We start from the raw sequence: 26,414 nt of genomic DNA, 5'->3' as shown, positions 1-26,414 counted from the left end.
TAAAGAAAATGAAGTATTTTATCAGTAAGAAAACCATTGTTTTAACTAAGTACTAACTTAAAATTTTAGAATCTGCCCCAAATTCTCCAAGAATTGGAAGTCTGCTGAACCCAAAGAAAAATACTGAAACAAGTAATCTTCAAGCAATGTCTAGAGGTTTGTCTACTAGTTTGCCTGACTTGGACTCAGAACCTTGGATAGAAGTAAAAAAGAGACATCGTCCATCTCCAGTGAAATTGAAGGTAAATTGTTATAAACCAAGTGAAGTGTAGTACATTCCTGTAGTAAGGCCAGTGTATTTTGTTTGTCAAGTAAATATATACAATTTGGAAAAGTTTAAAAAATTGTAAAAATTGGATCCATTGGCCATAAGTAAAAACAGTTTACTCAGTAGTTGAAAATAAGTTAAAAAATTTATCTTGGGACGCCTGAGTGGCTCAGTGGTTGGGCGCCTGCCTTTGGCTCAGGGAGTGATCCCAGATTCCTGGGTTTGAATCGCACATCGGGCTCCTTGCATGGAGCCTGCTTCTCCCTCTGCCTGTGTCTCTGCCTCTCTGCATGTCTCTCATGAATAAATAAAATCTTAAAAAAAAAATGATTTAAGAATATTTTGACATGGTCTTTTTACTTGTAACTAAATTCAAATTTTTTAAAGCTGATAATCTTTATAAATTGTGAATTTGTATTACCAGTTTGTTATTATTTGTGACCTTATTATTTATAAAGGGTACAAATCAGGTATATATGTGTTTTGGTGATTTTTGTGTATGCTGAGAAAGGAAAAAATTGATTTCTTAAGAGTGCATGAGGGAGTGAGATGTTATGAAACCACAGGAGAGATTCTTGATGGCAGAACTGCTGTATTTTTGACTCATGTTTGGATACACAAAATTTCAAAAGTGCTAAAAATTGCTCTGATCTAAACCATAAATAAAATAAGTACAAAAAAAATAAAATAAAATAAAATAAAATAAGTACAAGTAGTGGGAGATTTCAGTAAGATTAATGGGTTATTTTACATTTCAGTGTATATGTTTGTAATATTGTGCTATATACTTTAAGATGTTACTATTGAGAGAAACAGGGTAAAAAAAATTGTAAGTTTTCTGTTTGTTGCAACTGTATATGAATGTACTATTAGCTCAAAGTAAAAAGTTTACCACAAATAAATGCAGAAAGAGTGGTACTCCAATGATTCAAATATTGAAAGTAAGCTCTGTAAGGAGAAGGTAAGGTCACTGAAAATAATAGGACTTGGAATTGGGAAGGATAAAGAAGACTATCAGATTGAAGAATATTATAAATAAGGCTCTTTATCCTTACCATCACAGCATGAAGAAGGGAAGCATGAGGGGATTTAAGAGTGATTCTCTACTGGAGGAATGGAGTGATGAAATTTTGCTTCATTGGGGTATTTGGCAATGTCTGGAAACATTTTTGGTTGTTAAAACTGGGGGAGTGCTATTGCATTTTGTGAGTGGAGGCCAAAGATCCTGCTAAACATCCTACAGTGCACCCCCCTTTCCCCAAAACAAAGAATTATCATGTCTAACAGGTCAGGAATGCTGAGTTTGGAAGACCCTAATCAAACCCTAAAATCAAATTTTAATTAGCAATGGTGGCTAAGCATGTTGTATTTAAATGTTAAAAGAGGTGGTTCTTATTATTTTTACCCCCTTTAGGAGGGGACATCTGGGTGGTTCAATGGGTAAGTGTCCAACTCTTGGTTTTGGCTTAAGTCATGATCTCAGGGTGGCCAGATCCAGCCCCATGTGGGACTCAGCACAGAGTCTGCTTGAGATTATCTTCACTTCCCTCATGCTCCCTCCCCATTCCTCCCCCACTTATGCTCTCTCTCTCTAAAAAATTTAAAAATAAAAATAAATAAGTCTTTTTAAGGATCTATACCCTAAAAACTATAGAACACTTCTGAAAGAAATTGAGGAAGACACAAAGAGATGGAAAAATATTCCATGCTCATGGATTGGCAGAATTAATATTGTGAAAATGTCAATGTTACCCAGGGCAATTTACACGTTTGATGCAATCCCTATCAAAATACCATGGACTTTCTTCAGAGAGTTAGAACAAATTATTTTAAGATTTGTGTGGAATCAGAAAAGACCCCGAATAGCCAGGGGAATTTTAAAAAAGAAAACCATATCTGGGGGCATCACAATGCCAGATTTCAGGTTGTACTACAAAGCTGTGGTCATCAAGACAGTGTGGTACTGGCACAAAAACAGACACATAGGTCAATGGAACAGAATAGAGAATCCAGAAGTGGACCCTCAACTTTATGGTCAACTAATATTTGACAAAGGAGGAAAGACTATCCACTGGAAGAAAGACAGTCTCTTCAATAAATGGTGCTGGGAAAATTGGACAGCCACGTGCAGAAGAATGAAACTAGCCCACTCTCTTGCACCATACACAAAGATAAACTCAAAATGGATGAAAGATCTAAACGTGAGACAAGATTCCATCAAAATCCTAGAGGAAAACACAGGCAACACCCTTTTTGAACTCAGCCACAGTAACTTCTTGCAAGATACATCCACGAAGGCAAATGAAACAAAAGCAAGAATCAACTATTGGGACTTCATCAAGATAAGAAGCTTCTGCACAGCAAAGGATACAATCAACGAAAGTCAAAGACAACCTACAGAATGGGAGAAGATATTTGCAAATGACGTATCAGATAAAGGGCTAGTTTCCAATATCTATAAAGAACTTATTAAACTCAACAGCAAAGAAACAAACAATCCAATCATGAAATGTGCAAAAGACATGAACAGAAATCTCACAGAGGAAGACATAGACATGGCCAACACGCACATGAGGAAATGCTCTGCGTGACTTGCCATCAGGGAAATACAAATCAAAACCACAATGAGATACCACTTCACACCAGTGGGAATGGGGAAAATTAACAAGGCAGGAAACCACAAATGTTGGAGAGGATGCGGAGAAAAGGGAACCCTCTTACACTGTTGGTGGGAATGTGAACTGGTGCAGCCACTCTGGAAAACTGTGTGGAGGTTCCTCAAACAGTTAAAAATAGACCTGCCCTACGACCCAGCAATTGCACTGCTGGGGATTTACCCCAAAGATACAGATGCAATGAAACACCTGGACACCTGCACCCCGATGTTTCTAGCAGCAATGTCCACAATAGCCAAACTGTGAAAGGAGCCTCGGTGTCCATCGAAAGATGACTGGATAAAGAAGATGTGGTCTATGTATACAATGGAATATTACTCAGCCATTAGAAATGACAAATACCCACCATTTGCTTCAACGTGGATGGAACTGGAGGGTATTATGCTGAGTGAAGTAAGTCAATCGGAGAAGGACAAACATTGTATGGTCTCATTCATTTGGGGAATATAAAAAATAGTGAAAGGGAATAAAGGGGAAAGGAGAAAAAATAAGTGGAAATATCAGAAAGGGAGACAGAACATGGAAGACTCCTAATTCTGGGAAACGAACTAGGGGTGGTGGAAGGGGACGAGGGCGGCGGGTAGGGGTGCCTGGGTGGCGGGCACTGAAGTGGGCACTTGACGGCATGAGCACTGGGTGTTATTCTGTATGTTGGCAGATTGAACATCAATAAAAAATAAATTTATTATAATAAAATAAGTTTTTAAAAACCTAAAGCAGCTTTCTCCAAATAAGATTTTCTAAAGAACTTAGTTTCTATATTTATCATGGCAAATAACATCGCTGTATAGCTAGGGAGGATAAGGACCATGTCCTGACAAAAACAAAACAAAAGGATAGTGTCCTGGATCATTGACAAAGATTGTATAGTATTGTATTTATTCCAAGATCTCTGTGTTTTCCTTCACATTAGAAAAACTCCACATTTCAATATTTCTTTTAAAATAATGGTTCCTACTTTATATACTGTTGGTAGGGGAATAAATTGATACAGCCACAGAAGATGGTATGGAATTTCCTTAAAAAGTTTAAAAATCAAAATTACCATATGATCAGGTATTCCACTATTGAGTATTTACCCAAAGAAAATGAAAGTATTGGGATCCCTGGGTGGCGCAGTGGTTTGGCGCCTGCCTTTGGCCCAGGGCGCGATCCTGGAGACCCGGGATCGAATCCCACGTCGGGCTCCCGGTGCATGGAGCCTGCTTCTCCCTCTGCCTGTGTCTCTGCCTCTCTCTCTCTCTCTCTGTGTGACTATCATAAATAAATAAAAAATTAAAAAAAAATTTAGAAAATGAAAGTATTAATTCAAAAAGACATGCTAATGTTTATTGCAGTATTATTTACAATAGGCAAGATATGGAAGCAACCTAAGTGTCCATTGATAGATGAATAGATAGGGAGGATAGGGTATGCATATATAATGGAATACTAGCCATAAAACAGGATGGAGATCGTGTCATTTGTGATATTTGGATCTGGGGATATTACGCTAAGTTAAATAAGTCAAACTGAAAAAGGCAAATACTATTGGATTTCACTCAGGTGGAATCTAAAAAACAAAATAAAAAAGTGAAAAAAAAAGCAGACTCAGACCTGTAAATACAGAGAACAAACTGATGTTTCCCAGAAGGGCAGAGGATGAGGGGATATAGACAAAATGGGTGAAGGGAGAGGGAGATAAAGGCTTCCAGTTATGGAATGAATAAATCATATTAATAAAAGATACAACATAGAGAATGTAGCCATTGATATTGTAAGAGCATTTTATGGTGACAGATGGTTGCTACACTTGTGAGCACAGCATAACATAAAGCTTAGTTGAATTGATATGTTGTACACCTGAAACTAATGCAGCGTTGTGTATCAACTATTCTCAAATAAAAAAAAAGAAATATTTTCTCTTTCTTACAGGAGCTGGCAAAGGAAAGTTACGAAGTACCAGAAATTAATACAAAGACTAGTTGGGTGCCAAGCAACTTAAAATTCTCCAAAACTGATTTCTTTTTCTAAAGGGGCTTAAATCAGGGAGTGTGCTAATTAATAAAGCAAAATTGTTCTGATTTTTAAAAACAAAATAATGATTCCTGTTAAAATTAATAGCATCTTTGACTCAATTAGAAAAAAAGAGTTTTTGGAAGGGTAGATATTGGATTCCGATATATAGGGCCAGAAAATTGCTAATGACATCTGGTATGTATGTATGTATATATGTATTTATTTACTTACTTATTTATATTCTGTTTGTTTATTCATGAGAGATAGAGGCAGAGACACAGACAGAGGGAGAAGCAGGCTCCATGCAGGGAGCCCAATGTGGGACTTGATCCCAGGTCTCCAGGATCACACCCTGGGCCAAAGGCAGGGCCAAACCGCTGAGCCACCTGGGCTGCCCGGCATCTGTTTTTTGTTTTTGTTTTTGTTTTTGTTTTTGTTTTTTGCATCTGGTTTTAATAGTGGAAAGAGAATCATATAAAATCTAGGACCTTCAGTTTTATGGCCAAAGATTGTTGGTGCCATTAGTAAGATCTGAAATGTATTCTGCTATTACAGAGTAAAGATCTGGCTTGGAGGAAAGCTGACTTGACTGTAGGTTCTGGGGGCCTAGATATTTCAGTGATACCTGCTAAGGTAGGTTACTTAATGACAACATTGCTAACATACTTATTAAAAACAATGATCATTTAAAAATATACATTCTGGAGTGGGTATAGCTGTTCAGAGATAGTTTTAGAAATTTAAAAGCTTTTTCCACTGTTTCCTTGGTCAGTTTTTTCTTGTGAAATTTCGTCCCTTTAGATTTTTTTGTATCAGGTGATTTTATTGTTGTTGAGGTTTTAAGATTATTTCTTCATCCCCACTCTTAAAATTTCAGATGATATACTCGAGTTGGTTTGTTTTTATTTACTGTGTTGAATATTCATGTCCTTTATTTGGGGAAAACTTATGTTTCTTTCTTTTTTTTTTTTCCAAGTTTTGGTATTTTTTATCTGATGTTTGATTTATCATCTGGCTACTGTTTTTCTGGAGTTGGAAACTTAAAATAGATTCTGTATTATGATATTTCCACCTTTTTTTGAGTCCTCTTTTAGGGTTATGATTATTTCTTAATATGTGGTGATCTTTAGTTGATGGTTCATATTAGTTACTGATAAATTGGTATGGACTTCTTTTGTGGCCTTGAAGATCTGCTCATCCAGACAGCTTTTCTCCTGAATGTGAGGTGTGATTGTGCACACTTTTGGTTAAGAGTAAAAGTCCTGTTAGACTTCTAGACCTTGGCAGAGAATAGTCATGCTAGTTCTGGATCTCCAGAATTGATAAAATCAGTACTTTTCTCTGGGAGATGGAATTCCTTAGTGTACTATATTCATTGGTAAAATTATCTTATCATTTTCCCCACAACCCTGTTCTAGAAGTTTAGAATAATACTGGGATTTGTTCAGCTTCTTTCCATGAACATTCTCTTAGCAAATTTTTGTTTAGAAAGCAATTCTTGGACTTTAAGTCAGGAGCAGATTTTATAACTTCATATTCTCAGATAAGGGTGTTGGATGGACTGTTCTAGCTATATTCTATAGTTGGTTTCTCAAATATCCATTTTAATGGCTGTCACATAGTCTGTTCCTGCTCATTTTGCTTACCATCTCAGAACTTTCTAGGACTTCAGTGGAACAAGTGTCTGTCTTTATATGGATTCAAAGTTGCTGTTTCCTTTAGCCTTATTCATTATCAGTCCAATCCCATTGGCTTTCTACCTTCCAGAAAGTCAGAACAATTTCTGATTTTTCTGATGGTATAATACTTGTTTTTATATTGATATGAATTTATTCTTTTCTTTACTGTGAATCATTACTATAAGTATGCTCAGTTAAGTCCTCTTCAACCTCAAATCTCTTGTCTCTTCCTCATGAGTGAAAAATTTTTGTTTGAAACAAATTTAAATATAACTGATATAAAGTAAAAAGAGACTCTGTCCAAGGTTTACCATTATTAACAGTTCAGTGTTTATTCTCAGACTTTTTTCATGCCCTTGCAAATGTGAATACAAAGGTATATAGTTTTTGTTTTTAAATATATTCATAATGTGTTAAAACTATTTTTTTTTTTTTTTTAAGTAAAAGCATCATGGACTGTCTTCCAGTTACTAGAGTATTAGCTCTGTCTGGGCAGTTACTAGTTATTATTGTATATCCTTTCCTTGAACAGTACTTGGCTCACAGTGAGGACCCAGATAATTATTGGCTGAATGACTATATGCTGCATTAATAGAAATTCTGAGAGAGAGGGATTGTTTTATTCTAGGCAGAAGAGAGTTAGCATTTGCTGAAGGATAAGGACTGGTCAAAGAATGGCCTTGGAAAATGACAGTGAGAAGTCTTTTTTTGTGTTAAGAATTTTGTAAATCTAGACTAGGTTGGATTTTAGAAGATCTAGGATCTAATGTTTTGGACTTGTTATGTCATCTAATAGGAAGCAATTTTAATCTTTTCAGGAAGGGTCAAGTTCAACAGTTTAGTGCAGGTTAGGGTAAATTTAATAGGAAAACCAGGCCACAGTAAGTGAGGGTGAAGATTGGGCAGAGGGATTAGCTATTGGAAACCTAGCTAATGGCATTAATATAATTGCGAGGATTCAGACTAGGAAGATTATTGAATTTGGAAGTCAGAAAACCTTGATTGTTCTAGTTCTGACTAATTCAGAAATTGTGGACAAATTAATTTCATATCTCTAAGCCTTTTTCCCCCTCATCTGTAAGATGAGTTGGTCTGCTAAAATGGATGGACTTAGGCACCATTCTAATTTTATTTTTTAAAGATTTTATTTATTTATTTATTCATTCATGAGAGACCTAGAGAGAGGCAGGCAGAGACAGAGGCAGAGGGAGAAGCAGGCTCCATGCAAGGAGCCCAATGTGGGACTCAATCCCAGGACCGCGGGATCAAGCCCTGAGCCAAAAGCAGATGCCTAACCGCTGAGCCACCTCAGCATCCCACCATTCTAATTTTAAAGGAGTCTTTCTTTAATCCTCCTTTTACTCAATTTTGTGTTTTTTGTTTAGCTAAGCTTAAGTGTTTAGCAAATTCTTTGCATTTAGTGGGTCAGAACAATACTGTCTTGATTTTCTTTCATAATTTGCCTGCTAACTAGTCGCTGGGCTTACAGGCTTTATAATACTAATTTGTAACATTATTATGTGATGTTTATTTTTAAAGTGACAGAAATGTTTGTTTATAAGTAAAATGCCATTTTTCTTCCATCAGGAATCATCATCTCTACCTGAAGAGGCATCAAATCAGCTGTATCCTTCAGATGAGCAAGAGCAAGAAGAGCTTGATTTTTTATTTGATGAAGAGATAGAACAAATAGAAGGACGAAAAAACACATTTACGGATTGGTCTGATAATGATTCAGATTATGAAATTGATGACCAGGATTTAAACAAGATTTTAATTGTCACTCAGACACCACCTTACATGAGAAAACATCCTGGAGGAGATCGAACAGGCAACCACATGTCTCGGGCAAAAATTACATCTGAACTTGCTAAAGTCATTAATGATGGCTTATATTACTATGAACAGGATCTATGGATGGGAGAAGATGAAAACAAACACACAGCCATAAAGGTAATTTTTTGTGGCTAACATTTCTGCTGATACCAGTTTTTAAAATATATGTTGGTTCCCTGCATTTTCCTGAATTTGAAGCTTTTATTTTATTATATTTTGAATATGAATAAATAAAATGTTGAAAAATTCCCAGAATATATCTGATAGTCATAACCTGAGAAATAATTTTATTAAAATGACAGTGAAATGAGTACTTTAATTTCAAAAAAATTAGCACTCACTGACTAAAAGCCTTTTTTCAAGTGAAAAACAATAAGGAGGCTATTTCATATAAGAAGGAAAAAATCTGAAGTTATGGACAAGCTTAGTTTATATGCTCATTTCTTACCTTGGCCTATTATCACCCCAGCTAAATGAGCAGGGCTTTAGAGAAGGTTTACTTTTGTTGCTCCCTTTCATCATTCTCTCCTTAGTCTATGGTACTGTTTAATGGTAGTGGAACTGGTTGTGGACAAAGGATAGCATATTAAAGTAGCTGATTGTCTCTGCTTGTACAAGCACCCTTTTTGTATTAGGGGTGCTCTTTGAAACCTTGTTCCAATTTTTTATCTTCTTGAATTTCACCCCACATTCTGATATTTTATTAAGGTAAAATATATAAGAACCAGAGTAGTCTACTGACACTCTGCATTCCTTTCATAGGAATTTTAATGATAAAGATAGGAATTAAAGGGTTCCTTTTCTGACATTAAAAAAGTTAAATATTTGTTTGGGGGATAGAATAATGGGTAAGTTGTGTAACTATACTATGCCAAATAAAAGAGAGATCTTGGTCAGAAATAGTTACAGTTTGTAGGAAGAAATCACTGTCAACTAGTGATTGAATAGAAGAAAGTGGCAGTCCATGGAGGTTCATGTCCTTAACAAGAAGTGTGCTTTCCTTCTTGGCTCTTCATTTCTTCTTCTTTCTGGAACTTCTATCAGTGCATTCATCCTCTTCCCTTCTCTAGCCATTGCTTTTTTGGAGACGATGCCTCAGGTTATTGTAACTTTTCTGTGACTTAGGAGCCTGAAGAGTTCTCTCTGTCTGCTGCTATGAAAAGGAAGTGTGTTTTTATAGTGTCTTGGTTTAAAGTCTTTCCTTGTCTAAGCATTGTTATTTTATTTGTGATACTTAGGTTCTCTAAGTAATCTCTAACTTAAATCTTTTTGGAACAGAAAGAGCTAGAAATAAATTAAATAGTAGGTTAAAGTTACACTCTCTCCATTCCTCTCTCTCTACCCTGCTTTGTTCTTCACTATCTACCTTTCTGTATATTGCACTTTTCTGTTTTGATCACACGGATATAAGATCTATTAAGATGGGAATTTTTGTCTTATTTTGTACACTATTCTATCTCTAGTGCTACAACAGTTCCTGGCACAGTAGTGCTCAGTTCATATTTGTTAAATGGATAAATGGATTATGGATTAAACATTATGAACTAACCAAAGAAAATCTAACCACTGTTGATAATATTGCTTCTGTGGGGAAATTCTTTGAGCTCCTAATAACTTTCAGGCCATCTTGAGAAACATTTGTAGGTGATTATTTATTTGCTTTCACTAAAGTGTAGACAACAATAATGAAAAGCCATATATTGAGTTAATTAAAAACCAGCATCTACCAACTTATCAATGAAATATTAGGGGAAAGAAATCTTGGCTATATGTCTGTAAGCATTATGGCTCTTTCATAAGCATATTGTATTTTATTTATTTTATTTTTTATTTTTAAAGATATTTATTTATTCATGAGAGACACACAGAGAGAGGCAGAGACACAGGCAGAGGGAGAAGCAGGCTCCATGCAGGGAACCTGATGTGGGACTCGATCCCGGGACTCTAGGATCACGCCCTGGGCCAAAGGCAGGCGCCAAACTGCTGAGCCACCCAGGGATCCCTGTATATTGTATTTTAGCCTGTATGTACATTCTTATCACCTGACTTATTCCCCTTGTTTCTAATTTTGTTCAACATGTAATTTCTGATTACAGTTGTACTTTTCCTGTGGGTCTGCTTAAAGGGAAAGAAGATAATGATATAATATATACTTGTTAAACTCCTGCTGTGGGCCAGACATTGTGCTAGGTGCTATGTATGGAATGGGAAAATAACAATAGGGTCTCTACATGCCTGGTTTTCACAAATCATTGGGAGGACAGACATTGAAATAAACCCACAATAAATAATCATAAATATATCAAAAAAATTTTTTAAAGAATTTTAAAAAATTTTACTTATTTATTTGAGAGAGAGTGAGAGAGAACGGGAGCAGGGAGGAGAGGGAGAAGCAGGCTGTCCACAAGCAGGCAGCTTAACATGGGGCTTCATCCCAGGACCCTGGGATCATGACCTGAGCTGAAGATAGACACTTAACCAACTGAGCCACCCAGGTACCCCTATGATAAACATGCTAAAGGAAAAGAACAGGATGCTACTGGGTTGGATTGTCAGGGAATGAATACTTCTGAGAAAGTCATAGTTACAGTGAAATCTGAAGTATGCATAAGATTAAACCCTGCAAAGACCAGGTAAACCATGTAGTAGGAAAAGGAAATGGCAAGTGGCAAGGATCTGAGGGAGGAAATAATTTGGTATATGTGAAAAACTGAAAACAAGCCCATTTGTTCATAGTATTACAGAAGAGGACAGTTATGGCAGTATATAGACAGAAGTCTGATCATTTATGGTTTTGTGGGCCATGTTAAATAGTTTGGAATTTATCTAAAGTTCAAATAAAGTACCTTGGAGAGTATTACAGAGGCAGTAGGACATAATCTAATTTTTCTTTTTCTTTTTTAAACGATTTTATTTTAGAGAGAGCAAGCAGGGGGAGGAGCAGAGAGAGAGGAGGAGAGAGAATCTCCAGCAGACTTTGTGCTTAGTGTGGAGCCCGATGTGGGGTCACGACCCTGAGATCATGACCTGAGCTGAAACCAAGAATTAAATGCTTAACTGACTGAGCCACCTAATTTTTATTTTAAAAGATAACTCTGGTTATTGTGATAGAAAATGGACTAGAGGGACTCCTGGGTGGCTCAGCAGTTGAGCGTCTGCCTTTGGCTCTGAGCGAGATCCCAGCATCGGGTCCTGCATCAGGCTCCCTGTGGGGAGCCTGCTTCTCCCTCTGCCTATGTCTCTCATGAATAAATAAATAAAATCTTAAAAAAAAAAGAAAAGAAAATGGACTAGATAGAAAGGTACAAGAGTACCAGAAGAAATCCACTTGGGAGGTTATTAAAAAGTAGTCTAGAAGATAGGTATGGTAACTTAAGGTAACTTGGTAGCAGAGGAAATGTTGAAATAAAACCCAGAGCTGAGCCCCAAGGAATCATCATTTAGGAGTTTTAATAGGAAGTGATGCTGTGGAAGCTAAAAACTGACTTTAGGGAAAAGAATGATCAGATGTGTCAAGAACTGGACAGACTGAATAAGATACAAATAACAAGAATGCCAAATCAATACAGTGGTTTATTTTTTTTTTTTTTTAAGATTTTATTTATTTATTCATGAGAGACAACAGAGAGGGAGAGGCAGAGGCATAGGCAGAGGGAGAGCTCCCTGTGGGGAGACTGATGTGGGACTCAATCCCAGGATCTGGGGTCATGACCTGAGCTGAAGACAGACGCTCAACCACTGAGCCACCCAGGTGTCCTAGTTGGTGATCTTTTCTGACTTCGCAAAAGGAGTTTTTGCTGGATCCAGAAGTTCTATTGAACTGCACGAGACTGAGTATAAGCTTTCTGTTTCTGCCATGTTCTTACTGCTGAGAACAACTCAGATGGCCTTTAAATAGATGAGAAAACACCTACTTGAAATTCTTAAAGATTGGCCAGGTAAGTTACTATCAGAAGAAAACCATAAAGAAGTGTGGCATATTGAAACCAGTGTTGTCCTAGAGACCATTTGGGAATTTGGGGAATTTGGGAGATCAACTTTGCAGAACACCCCCAAATAAAGGGGGGGAAGACACAAACCTGGGGCTCAGCCAAAGCTGGGGATTCCAGCAAGTCTTCATTGGTGCCTAAAAGAAATAGATCCTCAGTGAAAGAGGACTTAACTTGCTTTCTCACTTGCTCCTCTAAGGACTGTAAAAGAATTTCCCTAGTTGTGCTGAACAGAATAGGAAGAAAAAAAACATGACCTAGTACTTACAATCATGCAACTTAAATTCTTAGTATCTATTTTTAAAAATTTATTTATGTGTTTATTTATTCATGAGAGACACACAGAGAGAGGCAGAGACATAGGCAGAGGGAGAGACAGGCTCCCTGTGGGAGACCTGATGTGGGACTCAACCCCAGGACCCGGGGTCATGCCCTAAAGCCAAAGACAGACTCTCAACCATTGAGCCACCCAGACGTCCCAAATTCATAATGACTAATGTAAACTGAGCCACCCAGACTAATTCTAAATGACTAATGTAAACACTAATCATGAATTTAATGTGATTGTGACCTGTTAATTTCCCAGAAACCTAGCAGAAGCCAATATAGCTCCTTTGTGAGGACATTTACTTTTATCCTAGACCTTGAATAACTTACTCAAATTATCTTAAAAGGAAAGTGTGAGCAGCTCACAAAATTAATAGTCAAACAAGGAAATACGGTACCACATGTGAGTAATAATGTGAGAATACCATATCCTGAAGTAATTTAGATAATAGGATTAGTAAACAGAATATGGAGTAGCCGTTTACTGTGCTTAAAGAAATATGTGTAGGGACGAAGAAATTGTAAACCAATAACATTCCTAGAATTTCTGCAAGTAAAAACAGTTAAGGTTAAAATTAATCAATTGAAGGAATTAACAGCAGATTAGATACAATTAGAGAATCATTGAATTAGAAGACCGTTTACAATAAACTACTTAGAAATCAGCACAGAAAGACGAAGAGATAGAATATATGAAAGAATATGGAATGATATTCCAGGGAGTCTTTGCTATTATTTACTACATTTCAAATCAAGTTATAGGATTTAATAGCTCCTGGATTTTATAGCTTTTTATTTCTGAAAAAAGATGAAAAAAATGTGAAATAGAATGATAAAAATGGTCTAAAATAGACAATCTTAGTTTCAGAAGGAAAGGTGAGAGAAAATGGGTTAGATAGAGTCATTATTTTAAGAGGTAATATCTGGGACTTTTTCTGAATTGGGGAGAGATACCACAGTAGAGCTGCCAGGAAAGAAAAAAAGGAAGATTACATTTAAAGGACAGTGAACAGCTGACTTTCCAACAGTTAACAGTCGATTGCAACAAACAATGGAATAATAGTATTAATATACCAAGAGAAAATAGCTATCAACTTATAATTGTATGCCTTGCAAAAAATGTCTTTTATGTAAGAGGGTGAAATATAATGAGAGAGATTGTAACTAGGAAAGCCTCATCAAGAGAAAGTGCAAAAGTGGAATAAATTATTTCATATGCCAGATATATAGAAAGGACTGCAGAACAAAGCAAGAGCTATGTGAATAAATCTAAATACTAACTATATAACTGTCTTGGAGATTTAACATGAACACAAACTTGGAGAGAGCAAATAAGTGAATAGTATTTAAGGTACTTTTGTGTCTAGTGAAAAGACTGATTAGTTTTTAAAGTTTTTGTACTGCAGTTTGAAGGACACCCATTCAAAAATTAGAGGAAATAACTGTGAAACTAGGAGAAAGGGAAAATGTAGAATAAGAAGGGGCTTCTAGCACAAAAATAAAGCGGCAGATTTGTTTGTTTATTTGTCTGAGAGAAAGAGTGAGTGAGGAAGAGGAGGCAGAAGGAGAGAATCTCAATCAGACTCTGTGCTGAGTGTGGGACCTAACTTGGGGCTTGATCTCATGACCTGAGATCATTACCTGGGCTGAAATGAAGAGTTGGACGCTTAACTGACTGAATCACTCAGGCAGCCGTAAAGTGGTAGATTTAATAAACCCAGGTATTTAGATAGCAAAAATAATGTCATCAGAGTATATGTAAATAAAATTGGTTACATTATATGTATATATATGTAAATACATATATGTAATATGGTTACATATATATGTATATATGTAAATACATATATGTAATATGTATGTAAATATATGTAATACATATATTATTATGTATTATGTATTAATATTATGTATTACATAAGAAGACAGAAGAAAATCTTCATGACTTTGTATTTGACAGTGGTTTCTTATATGACTCAAATAGCACAAGCAACAAAAGAAAAAAATTGGGTATCATAAAAAATTTTTAAATTTTGTCCTTCAGAGAACATCTTGAAGAAAGTGACTAAAAAAAAAACCACTATTTACATTAGCACCTCTCCCTAAAATGAAATAATGAGGTATAAAACTAATAAAATATGTATGAGATCTCTATGAGGAAAATGATAACTGATGAAAGAAAGAACTACTAAATGAGACAGGAAGACTCAAATTTTTTAGTTTTCCCTAAACTGATAGGTAGATTGAATGCAATCCCAATCAATAAGATTCCAGGAATTTATTTTGTGGAGATGGACCAACTGGTTCTAAAATTTATACAAAGGCAGAAAAACAGGATTGCAGTACAGCATTGAAGGAGAACAGTTAAGAGAACTGATACTTCCTGACTTCAGAGTTACTATAAAGCTGCAGTGATTCAGACAGTATGGTATTGGTAAAAGAATAGACAAAAAAAAAAAAAAAAAAGAATAGACAAATCAATGGAACACAATAGAGAGCCCAGGGATAGACTTCCAGTAATACAGTAAACTGATCTATGACAAAGGAGCAAAGGTAATACAATGGAGAAAATATAATCTTTCAACAAATAGCAATGGAACACCTTGACACCTACATGTAAAAAAATTAATCTAGACGCAGACTGTATTTTTTCACAAAAAGTAACTCAAAGTGGATCATACCTCCATGCTGAGCCTGACGAGTGAGTGGCTCAATCCCACTACCTTGAGATCACAGCCTGAGCCGAAAGCAGGAGTCAAACTCAACGAGTGGAGCCATCCAGGTGCCCCTGGTTGATGACTTTTTAGGTACAACTCCAGAAGCAATGTCCATGAAGGAAGAAATTGTTAAGTTGGACTTCCTTAAAATGAAAAAAAACTTCTGCTCTGCAAACAACACTGTCCATAGTAAGAAGACACACCACATACTGGAAGAAAATGTTTTCAAAAGACACATAGTGGACTGTTATCCAAAATATACTAAAATTTTTTTTCTTTAAGACTTTATTAAATGATGTGAAAACAACCTGATTAAAAAATGGGCTAAGATCTGAACAGATGACATTTCACCAAAAGAAGTTGTACAGTTGGTGGATAAACATTTACTCCACATCATGCCATCAGAGAAATGCACATTTAAATAATGAGATAGTACTATGTCCACATTAGAATGAACAAAAATCCACAACCCTGAAACCCTCAAATGTTGAGGATATAGAGCAATCGGAACTCTCATTCCTGTTGGGAATGAAAAATTTTAACAGCCACTTGGGAAGACACGTTTGTTTTCTTACAAAACTAAACATACCCTTACTACACTATCTAGTAATCACCTTCCTTGGTACTTACCCAAAGGAACTGAAAACTTAAGGCCACACAAAAATCTGCATATGTTGGGGCTGCTCGCAGCCTCAGTCAATAAAGTATGTGACTCTTGATCTTGGGATTGTGAGGTTTTGCCCTGTGTTGAAAGTAGAGTTTACTTTTAAATATCTGCACATGTTAAAAAAAATATCTGCACATGTTGTTTACAGCAGCTTTATTCACAATTGCTGAGACTTAGAAGCAACCAAGGTATCCTTTGGCAGGTAAATGGATAAACTGTGCTATATCTAGATAATGGAATATTATGCATTGCTGGAAAGGAATGAGCAATCAGTGGAGGAATCTTAAATGCATATTACTAATGAAAGAATCCAATCTGTAAAGGCTGCATACTTACAGTATGATTCTAAATATTTGAGATTCTGGAGAAGGAAAACTATGGAGATCGTAGAAAGATCCAAGATGGCCAGGGTTTAGGAGGGGAATAAATGAATAGAACAGAGCAGAGAGGTTTTTATAGTGCAGTTCAACTTTTCTATAGGATAGTAAATGGTGAATACATGTCTTTATTTGTGTATCAAAACCCATGGGATATACATACCAAGAGTGAAACTTTGTATAAACTATGGACTTCAGGTGATTATGATGTTGCAGCATAGGCCCACTGTTTGTAACCAATGTAAACACTTGTGCAGAATGTTGATATTGGGGAGTCTCTAGAGGAATAGGGTATGGTGAATTCTGTATTTTTCCTATAATTTTGCTTGAAGCTAAAACTGTAAAAATGCTTTAAAAAAGCTGATTAGGAGAATATGTTTCCAGATCATATTTTTATTAAAGGACTTCTATTTGTAATAAGGAACTGATAAGTCCATAATAAAAAGACAACCCAATTATAAAATGAGCACAGAATCTGAATAGACTTCTTTTCCAGAGAAGATAAACAAATGGCTAATAAGCCCATGGAAAATTAGTTAACATCTGCTACCATAGGAATGAAAAATCAAAATCACTGTGAGAATCCCACCTCATATAGACTAGGATGATTATAATATAAGAAAATCAGTTGATGAATGGATAAACAAAAAGTGGTTTAACCATATAACAGTATTATTTAGCAATAGGAAGAAATGAATTTACTGATACACACTGCAACATGAAAACATTATGCTAAGTACCACATACTGTATGATTGCTTGAATGAAATATCCAGAATAAACAAAAATTAGATTGGTGATTGTGTAGGGTAGAAATTTCTTTGGTAGGATGCAGAGAGTGATTGCTAATGGGTACTGGGTTTCTTTTTGGAGTGATGAAAATGTTGTAATATTGATTGTGATGATGATTGCAAAATTGTGTATGATAAAAACCAGTTGACTCATACACTGGGGTAGATGGTACTATATGTGAATTATATCTTAATAACTTCTTGTTAAAGTCAGTGCTATCCAAAGTGATCTACAGATTCATTGCAATCTCAAGAACCTAATGGCATCTTTTGCAGAATTAGGCAAATTTGATATGGAATCCTATGCCACCCTGAAGAGCTAGAAAAGTTTTTAAAAAGAATACAGTTGGAAATACCACATTTCTTAATTTCAAAACAGTAAACTATGATAAAACTGTGTGATATGAGCATACAGACAGACATAGGATAAATGAAGTAGAATATAGAGTCCAGAAATAAACCTTTGAGTCAACTGTATGATCAATTGATTTTCAATATATGTGCCAAGATCACTACATGGAAAAGACCATCTCAGCAAATGGTGTTGGGGAAACTGATTAGTCACATGTAAAAGAGTAAAGTTGGACCCTTCCCTTAACATCATATGTAAAAAGATTTTAAAGATTAAAGACAAACTATTAGAAAATACAGGGTGAATCTTCATATTTGATTTGGTGATGATTTCGTGGATATGACACCCAAAGCATATAATAAAAACAGTTTGGAATTCATGAAAATAAATAACTTATGTATATTAACTTAAAACAATGAAAAAGTCCCCTACAGAAAATACTTGCATATCCTCTGATTAAAAGTTAATATTTTTAATATATAAAGAAATCCAGCAACTCAGCAAGAAACCCAGTTTAAAAAAATCAACAAAGGGCTTGAATAGACTTTTCTCCAAAGATGATCTACAAGTGTCTAATGAACACATGAAAATATGTTCAAATAAGTCAATTGGAGAAGGACAAACGTTATATGGTCTCATTCATTTGGGGAATATAAATAATAGTGAAAAGGAATAGAAGGGAAGGGAGAAGAAATCAGAAAGGGAGACAGAACATGAAGACTCCTAACTCTGGGAAACGAACTAGGGGTGGTGGAAGGAGAGGTGGGCGGGGGGTGGGAGTGACTGGGTGACAGGCACTGAGGGGGGTACTTGATGGGAGGAGCACTGGGTGTTATTCTGTATGTTGGCAAATTGAACACCAATAAAAATTATTATTTTAAAAAAAGAAAATATGTTCAATGATCACTGTTTATTAAAAAAATCAAAATCACAATGAAGTATCACTGCCCACTCAGTAGGATGGCTACTTTCTTTTTTTATTTTTATTTTTTAAAGATTCCATCCATTTATTCATGAGAAACACAGAGAGAGGCAGAGACATAGGTAGAGGGAAAAGCAGGCTCCATGCAGGAAGCCCCATGTGGGACTTGATCCTGGGACTCCGGGATCATGCCCTAAGCCAAAGGCAGACACTCGACTGCTGAGCCACCCAGGCATCCCAAATGGCTACTTTCAAAATAAAAAGTAAAACCCAGAAAATAGCAGTTATTGGAGAGGATGAGGAGAAATTGGAACCCTTATGCATTGTTGGTGGGAACATAAAATGATATAGCTGCTATTGAAAACAGTATGGCTGTCCCTCAAAAAACTGAACGGATATTTGTATAGTTATGTTTTTAGCAGTAGTATTCACAGTAGCCAAAAACTAAGCCGAATGCCCATCATTAGGTGAATGCATGAACAAAATATATGCATTTAGTGGAATGTTACTCAGCTTTTAAAAAGGAAGAAGATCTGTCACATAATACAATATAAATGGTCCTTGGGGACATAAGTGAAATAAGCAACAAAGACATGTGATTCCACCTCTAAAGTGAGGTACTAAAGAGGTCAAATTTATAGGAACAAAGCAGAATGGCAGTTGCTGCTGAAGAAGAAATGGGGAGCTAATTAGTATAGAGTTTTAGTTTCTCTGAATGAAAAAAACTGGCTGTCTGTTGCTTAACAATGAATATATTGAATACTACAGAACTGTATGTACACTTACAGATGGTTAGGATGGTAAATCTTAAATTAAGGTTTTTTATTCCAATTAAAAGTAAAAATTATAAAAGCATCTAGCTACCTCCCAAATAAAAAGTAAGCAAAAGGGATCCCTGGGTGGCGCAGCGGTTTGGCGCCTGCCTTTGGCCCAGGGCGCGATCCTGGAGACCCGGGATCGAATCCCACGTCGGGCTCCCGGTGCATGGAGCCTGCTTCTCCCTCTGCCTATGTCTCTGCCTCTCTCTCTCTCTCTCTCTCTCTCTGTGACTATCATAAATAAATAAAAATTTAAAAAAAAAGTAAGCAAAAAAAAAAAAACATATTGATACCATAATTGTTTTACAAAGTAGATTTGAAAAAATAAAGCATTACAAGTGCTAAAGAGTCCTTTTGTGATGATTAAAAGAGACTATCAGAAAAGAATAACATTTTTTTTAATTTTTAAAAATTTGACAGCACAAGCAGGGGTAGTGGTAGGCTTCCTGTCCAGCAGGGAGCCCAACATGGGGCTCAATCCCTGGACTCTGATCATGACATGAGCCAAAGGCAGACACTTAACTGACTGAGCCACCCAGGTACCCCAGAAAAGTAGAACTTTAATTTTTTTTTAAAGATTTTATTTATTCATGAGACACACACAGACACACACACACACAGGTAGAGACACAGGCAGAGGGAGAAGCAGGCTCCCTGCAGGGAGCCCAATGTGGGACCCAATCCTGGGACTCCAGGATCACGCCCCAGGCCAAAGGCAGGCACTAAACTGCTGAGCCACCCAGGGATTCCTGAAAAGTATAACTTTAAAATGTAATGTATTTAATATCAAACAAATGATAGATAGAACAGATCCACAGTCACATTGTGATTTAATTTACTTCCAAAGTAAACAAGGACTAATCAATAAAAAATCAGAGTAATTTGAGAAATAACTGTACCTATCTTCTATAGAGTACATGATCTTTCTGAGCATATCTGTAGTACTTTGAGTTTCAGTGGTGTATAAATTGAATTTCAAGGCATTAATATTACATAAAACACTATTAGTGGGATTAAGTTAGTTTAAAAGTTAAGTAAAGTAATAAGATGCTGTATGTTTTAGAACAAAGATTATATGTTGATTAACTCACCAATGAAGAGATCAATAGTGGAAATTAGAAAATTTCTAATGTACTGATTGCTGAATTTAAGAAGTACACCTAAAGAGATAGGCTTAACTGCAGATATTAGAGGAAAAGCTTGAAATTAATAAGTCTGCTATATAAAAAATTTCTCTGAAATCTTAGAGACTTAAATAAGAATTCTTATATTGCTTGATACTGGCTTTGGTTTGGCTGTTGCAGCTGTGTGTGTATGTGTCTCTTCATTTTGGGGATTCATGCTGAAAAAAGTGCAGCCATTATATAGTACTTGCTTATTCGTTCACATACCTGGATGAGCGAGGTGCTGAGCTAAAATGTATAGATGTATTTAAAGTTGATGCTTAAATGTTCTTTATGTAATTTCCTACATTCAGTTGGCTAAAGCAAATGATGTGGCTAAATTTATGCGGTTGGAGATGTATATTCTCAAAAGGTATAAAAAGTTAGTATGCATGATCCCTTAATTTAGGGAATGCAGGCTTTGAACAACAATACAATCTGCTGCTATAGCTTCCAAGATGGTAGAAGTTTAAAAAAGAATGAACAAATCGCCATAAAAGTATATGGAATTAAATAATTAGATCTAACAACAAAATTCATCATACCACCACTTAATTCTTTGAAAAGACTAAAATTTATGAAGAAAAAGGAGGAAAATGTACCTCTTTTCACTGTAGTGAAATTGGGGATGTAATTACTGACTAGAGAAATTTAAGAAGGAATTTTAGACCAATAATTTGGATATATAGTTACGGAAAAATTTCTAGAAAAATATGTAATTTAGCAAAATTTATTGGAAAAGGAAGTTGATAGAAACCATTTTTATAAATCTTCAGACTTGGAGAAAATTTGGCTTTAAGTAGCATGTGGGATCCTTGGGTGGCTCAGTGGTTTGGTGCCTGCCTTCGGCCCAGGGCGTGATCCTGGAGACCCGGGATAGAGTCCCACGTCGGGCTCCCTGAATGGAGCCTGCTTCTCCCTCTGCCTGTGTCTCTGCCTTTTTCTCTCTGTCTCTCTCATGAATGAATAAATAAAATCTTTAAAAAAAAAGTAGCATGTTTTTCTAAAATTGGTGTAATTCCAGCCATGCACGAGGTTCCAGTGAATACAGCTAATAGTAGGTATGCAGATACTTTGTTGAATGAGTGGGGGGAAAAAGAAATATGCCACTTATTTTTTGAAAAGAGCATAACCTTGATACTGATACCTGAAAACATGAATGAGAAATTCCTGAGAATATGAATGAATATCCAGCTTTACAGGTTATCTAGGTATAAATATTTTAAATTTAAAGAAAATCAAATTCATTGTTTTTAAAGAAAGAGGATAACCACATTTTCATTTCATTAATGCAAATTGATTGTAAGTCAAGTTGTAAAGTTGAAAAATCAGTCAATGCAATTGTCATGAACAGATTAGAGAAAGATTGTGATAACCTTAATAAATGCAAAAAATACATTTGAAGCACACAGGAGGTATTTTTGCAACGGGAATAAAATGCAGTCTCCTAAAAGGGTTTTTGCAAAACCCACAAAACATTGTGAATGATGAAATTGAAGCCAGTTTCTTGTAATCAGAATAAGAGCTGCTCACAGTCAAATCTATTAAATACACTGGAATATCTTTGTTACACCAGTAAGGAAAGAACGAAAATACAGAAAATCCAAAAGTCTTTTATGGTTGAGTGATCAGAATTAGAAATTTTGCTTACTAAGTTTTCTGGGTAATAATTTTTTGTGGATCAGTTGCTTAAGTGTCTACCTTTGGCTTGGATCATGATCCCAGAGTCCTAGGATTGAGCCTGGCATCTGGTTCCCTGCTCAGTGAGGTGTCTGTTTTTCCTGCTCATGCTGTGTGTGTATGTGTGTGTGTGTGTGTGTGTGTGTGTGTGTGTGTGTGTCTCAAATAAATAAAACCTTAAAAATCCAGAAATTTTTTTCTATATAGCAGCAGTTAGGTGGAAATAATAACTTTTTTAAAAAAAATGGACTCATAGTAGACATACAGTATTAGTTTTAGGTGTACAATAGTGATTTGACAATCATGCTCATTATAAAATGCTCACCACAGTCTGTCACCCTATAAAATTATTACAGTATCATTGAGTATATTCCCTATGCTGTACTTTTCATTTCTGTAATTTATAATTGGAAGTTTTCACCTCTTAATCCCCTTTACCCCCCTCTCCTGTGGTAACCATTAGTTCTATTTATGAGTCTATTTCTGTTTTTTAGATTCCACATGTAAGTGAAATTACATGGTATTTGTCTTTATCAAATCTATTTCACTTAGCATAATGCATTATAAATGGCAAAGATTTTGTTTTTTATGGCTGAATAATATTCCATCACATGGAAGATATATCTATATCTATATCCCATGTCGTCTTTATCCATGCATCTATTGGTGGACACTTAGTTTGCTTCCATATCTTGGCTTTTATAAATGATGCTGCAATAAACATGTATCTTTTCAAATTAGTATTTTATTTGAATAAATACCCAGAAGTGAAAGTGCTGGGTCATATGGTATTTCTAGTTTTAACTTTTTAAGGAACCTCCATACTGTTTTCCATAGTGGCTGTACCAATTTACATTTTACCAACATTGGGAGAGGGTTCCCTTTTCTCCTCATCCTTGCTAACACTTGTTACTTTTTGTCTTTTTGTACTAGATACTCTAACTGGTGTGAAGTAATGTTTTTTTGTGGTTTTGCTTTGCATTTCCCTGATGATTAGTGACACTGATAATCTTCATATGTTTGTTGACGTGAATGTCTTCTTTGGAAAACTGTTTAGGTCCTGTGCCTATTTTTAAATCATACTTTTTGTTTTGTTTGTTTGTTTGTTTGCTTTTTGGTGTTACAGTTCTTGATATAGTTTGGATATTAACTCCTTATCAGCTGTATCATTTGCAAATATTGCCTCCCATTTAGATTTTTTTTTTTTTTGATGACTTTCTTCATTGTATAAAAGCTTTTTTAGTGTAGAGCATGTGGATGGCTCAGTCAGTTAAGTGTCTGACTTGATTTTGGCTTGGGTCATGATCTCAGGATTGTGAGATCAACCTCATGTTGGGCTCTGTGCTGGTGTGGAACCTGCTTAAGATTCTCTCTATCCTTCTGCCTGCCCCCCACACTCTTGCATGTGCACTCTCTTTCTTTGAAAAAAACAAAAAACTTTTTAGTTTGATGTGATCCCAGTGTTTTATTTATAGTGACTTTTAAGATTTTATTTTTTAATTGTACAGAGTAGTTGTGAATCTGTTTATTTTCTTTGTTTTTTTTTTTTTTTAAGATTTTATTTATTTATTCATGATAGTCACAGAGAGAGAGAGAGAGGCAGAGACACAGGCAGAGGGAGAAGCAGGCTCCATGCACCGGGAGCCCGACGTGGGATTCGATCCCGGGTCTCCAGGATCGCGCCCTGGGCCAAAGGCAGGCGCCAAACCGCTGCGCCACCCAGGGATCCCTGTTTATTTTCTTTGACTGCCATAACAAATTATCATAAATTTGGCAGCTTGAACTAACACAAATACATAATTTTGTAGATTATATTATTGGTGAAGCCAACTGGTTTCTCTACTCCAGGTCTACAAGATGGAAATCTAGGTGTTCCTGCCTGAGCTCTTATCTATGGGTTTTATGTGAGAATCATTTCCAAGTTTATTCAGTTGTTTACAGAATTCAGTTCTTTGTGGCTACATGTAGATTTGTGGTCTTTCCTTTCATTTTGACTGGAGCCTCTTGACTCCTTTAGACCACCGGCATTCTAAGTTAGATTGCACTGTCAGTCTTCAAATCAGTAACAGCTGCTGGAGTCTTGCTTCTCATCTGCTTGAGATTTTCTCCCACCACATCTCTTTTGTCTGGTTGGAGGAAGTTGTCTGCTTAATCCAGAGTAAGCTCCCTATCTTAAGGTTGCTTATTAGAAATCTGAATTACGTGTGCAAATTCCTTTTTGCTATTTATTTAACATAATTATATGTTACAGGAATTGGGATCTGGATATCATTGAGGGACCCTTCTGCCTCCCATAGAATAGATCTTTAAAAGGTAGACCTTTCAAAAGGTAAAAGATGGGATGCCTGGATGGTAGACCTTTCAAAAGGTAAAAGATGGGATGCCTGGATGGCTCAGCAGTTTAGTGCTGCCTTCAGCCCAGGGCAAGATCCTGGAGACCCGGGATGGAGTCCCATGTCGGGCTTCCTGTATGGAGCCTGCTTCTCCCTCTGCCTGTGTCTCTGCCTCTCTCTCTGTATCTCTCATGAATAAATGAATGAAATCTTAAAAAAAAAAAAAAAAAAAAAGAGGTAAAAGGCTTTTAAGGAGATTATTATAATAATTGAAAGATGTTAATAAAGACATAAGTAGGAAGAGAAATACCAAGTTCATGTTTGAAAGTGTGATGAAGAGGGTAATTTTCCCAAAATCATTTCAAACGTCAATTAAATACCAGTAAGTTTTTCAACAGATTTTTTCCAGAGGAATTTGATAAGCTGATTCTAAAATTAATGAGGGGTGCCTGGGTGGCTCAGTCAGTTAAAGTGTCTTGGCTCAGATCATGATCCCAGAGTCCTAGGATTGAGCTCCTCCTAAGGCTCCCTGCTCTGTTGGGAGCCTGCTTCTCCCTCTCCCTCTGCCTGCCGCTCTGCTACTTGTGCTCTTGCTCTCTCTCTGTTAAATAAATAAATAAGGTATTTTTTAAAAAATGAAATTTATATGAAAATGTAAGGAACGAGAAACTCATCACATTCCTATAAAAGCAGGGCAACTTATTTTAGCAAATTAAAGATATGGACTATAGAAATGGAATAAGAAATCACAAAACAGTTGCATGTTTATATGAACACTTGGCAAATGAAAGATAGAGTTAGAAATCATGGAGAAAATGGGATTTTTATTACATGGTGGTAAAAAATTGTGCGTGTGGCAGGGGGAAGTGAAATTCTGCTTTCTAGTGTCATTCAAATCTATTCCAGTGAAAGGCAAAAGCAAAAAAGTTGTTAAGGAAAGGTAGTAAAAGATCTTTATGATCTCAGAGTAGCAAAAGGTTTCTTAAGTGGACACAAAAGGCATAATCACAAAGTACAAAATTTTAAAAATTTATCATAAAAATTTTCTGTTAACATCAAAAAGTGCATATGTAGTTCATGAAGTGAAGAAAAAATAGTTTCCATTTATGATGTGATAAGTATTGTAAAACAAATGCAGAGGGACACCTGGTTGGCTCAGTTGGTAGACCACTCGTCTCTTGATCTTGGGGTTGTGAGTTCAGGTCTCATGGTGGGCATAGAGATTGATTACTTGAGGAAATTTTTAAAAGGGTACCGATCAGTAAAAGATACAGTAGAAAACTGATTATATGAACTCATTAAAAGATGATTGAAATCATGAAGTATTCTACATTATTAATCAAGAAGATACAAATTAAAATGTCAGTGAAATATTTCATAAAACCCATATCAGCGAAATTAAAACATCAGATGGAAGTCTTTGGGAGTATTTGGAATAAGAACTTCGTTAATATATGGAACTAAAAAGTGTAAATCCATATCTTATGCTTAGAATCTGTATAAGAATATGCTTTTAAGTTGCATTGTTCCAATATTAACCCATGTGGTTGTTGAGTTTTCTACATGTGTTTAGTCCAAGAGGAGATTTGCTTTAAATGTATAATATTGAATTTTGAAGACCTAGTTAAGAAGAATGTAAACGAGCTCAATGATTTTTATAACTATTGCATATTGAAATGATAATATTTGGTTAAATAAAATATTAAAATTTCACTGTTTTAAAAGTATTTTAATGGAGCTATTGGAAAATTTTAAATTACTTGTGGTTTTCATTATGTTTATATTGGACAACATTGCATTAGAGGAACCTAAAAATGTCAGGA

At 35.8% G+C, this 26,414-nt stretch overlaps 1 protein-coding gene across 17 annotated transcripts in view; it reads left to right on the top strand.

Annotated features, from left to right (window-relative positions):
- The window catches only part of LARP1B (La ribonucleoprotein 1B), a 130,027-nt gene that overhangs the window by 36,628 nt on the left and 66,985 nt on the right, over nt 1-26,414 (top strand). For 15 of the 17 annotated variants that reach the window (XR_005373936.1, XR_005373933.1, XR_005373935.1 and 12 more), the window contains exons 10-12: nt 70-242; nt 5,497-5,574; nt 8,208-8,573. Coding sequence is in view for 12 of the 17 variants with exons in the window: in XM_038564672.1 (XP_038420600.1) it covers nt 70-242; nt 5,497-5,574; nt 8,208-8,573 (617 nt within the window). In the remaining 5 variants the exon portion in view is untranslated. The remainder of the gene's footprint in view (nt 1-69; nt 243-5,496; nt 5,575-8,207; nt 8,574-26,414) is intronic. The other 2 variants (XM_038564671.1, XM_038564670.1) reach the window with 1 other exon arrangement.

This window comes from Canis lupus, chromosome 19, assembly GCF_011100685.1.
Source record: "Canis lupus familiaris isolate Mischka breed German Shepherd chromosome 19, alternate assembly UU_Cfam_GSD_1.0, whole genome shotgun sequence".
NCBI lineage: Eukaryota > Metazoa > Chordata > Mammalia > Carnivora > Canidae > Canis > Canis lupus.
This window is presented reverse-complemented; position numbering and strand designations above follow the sequence as displayed.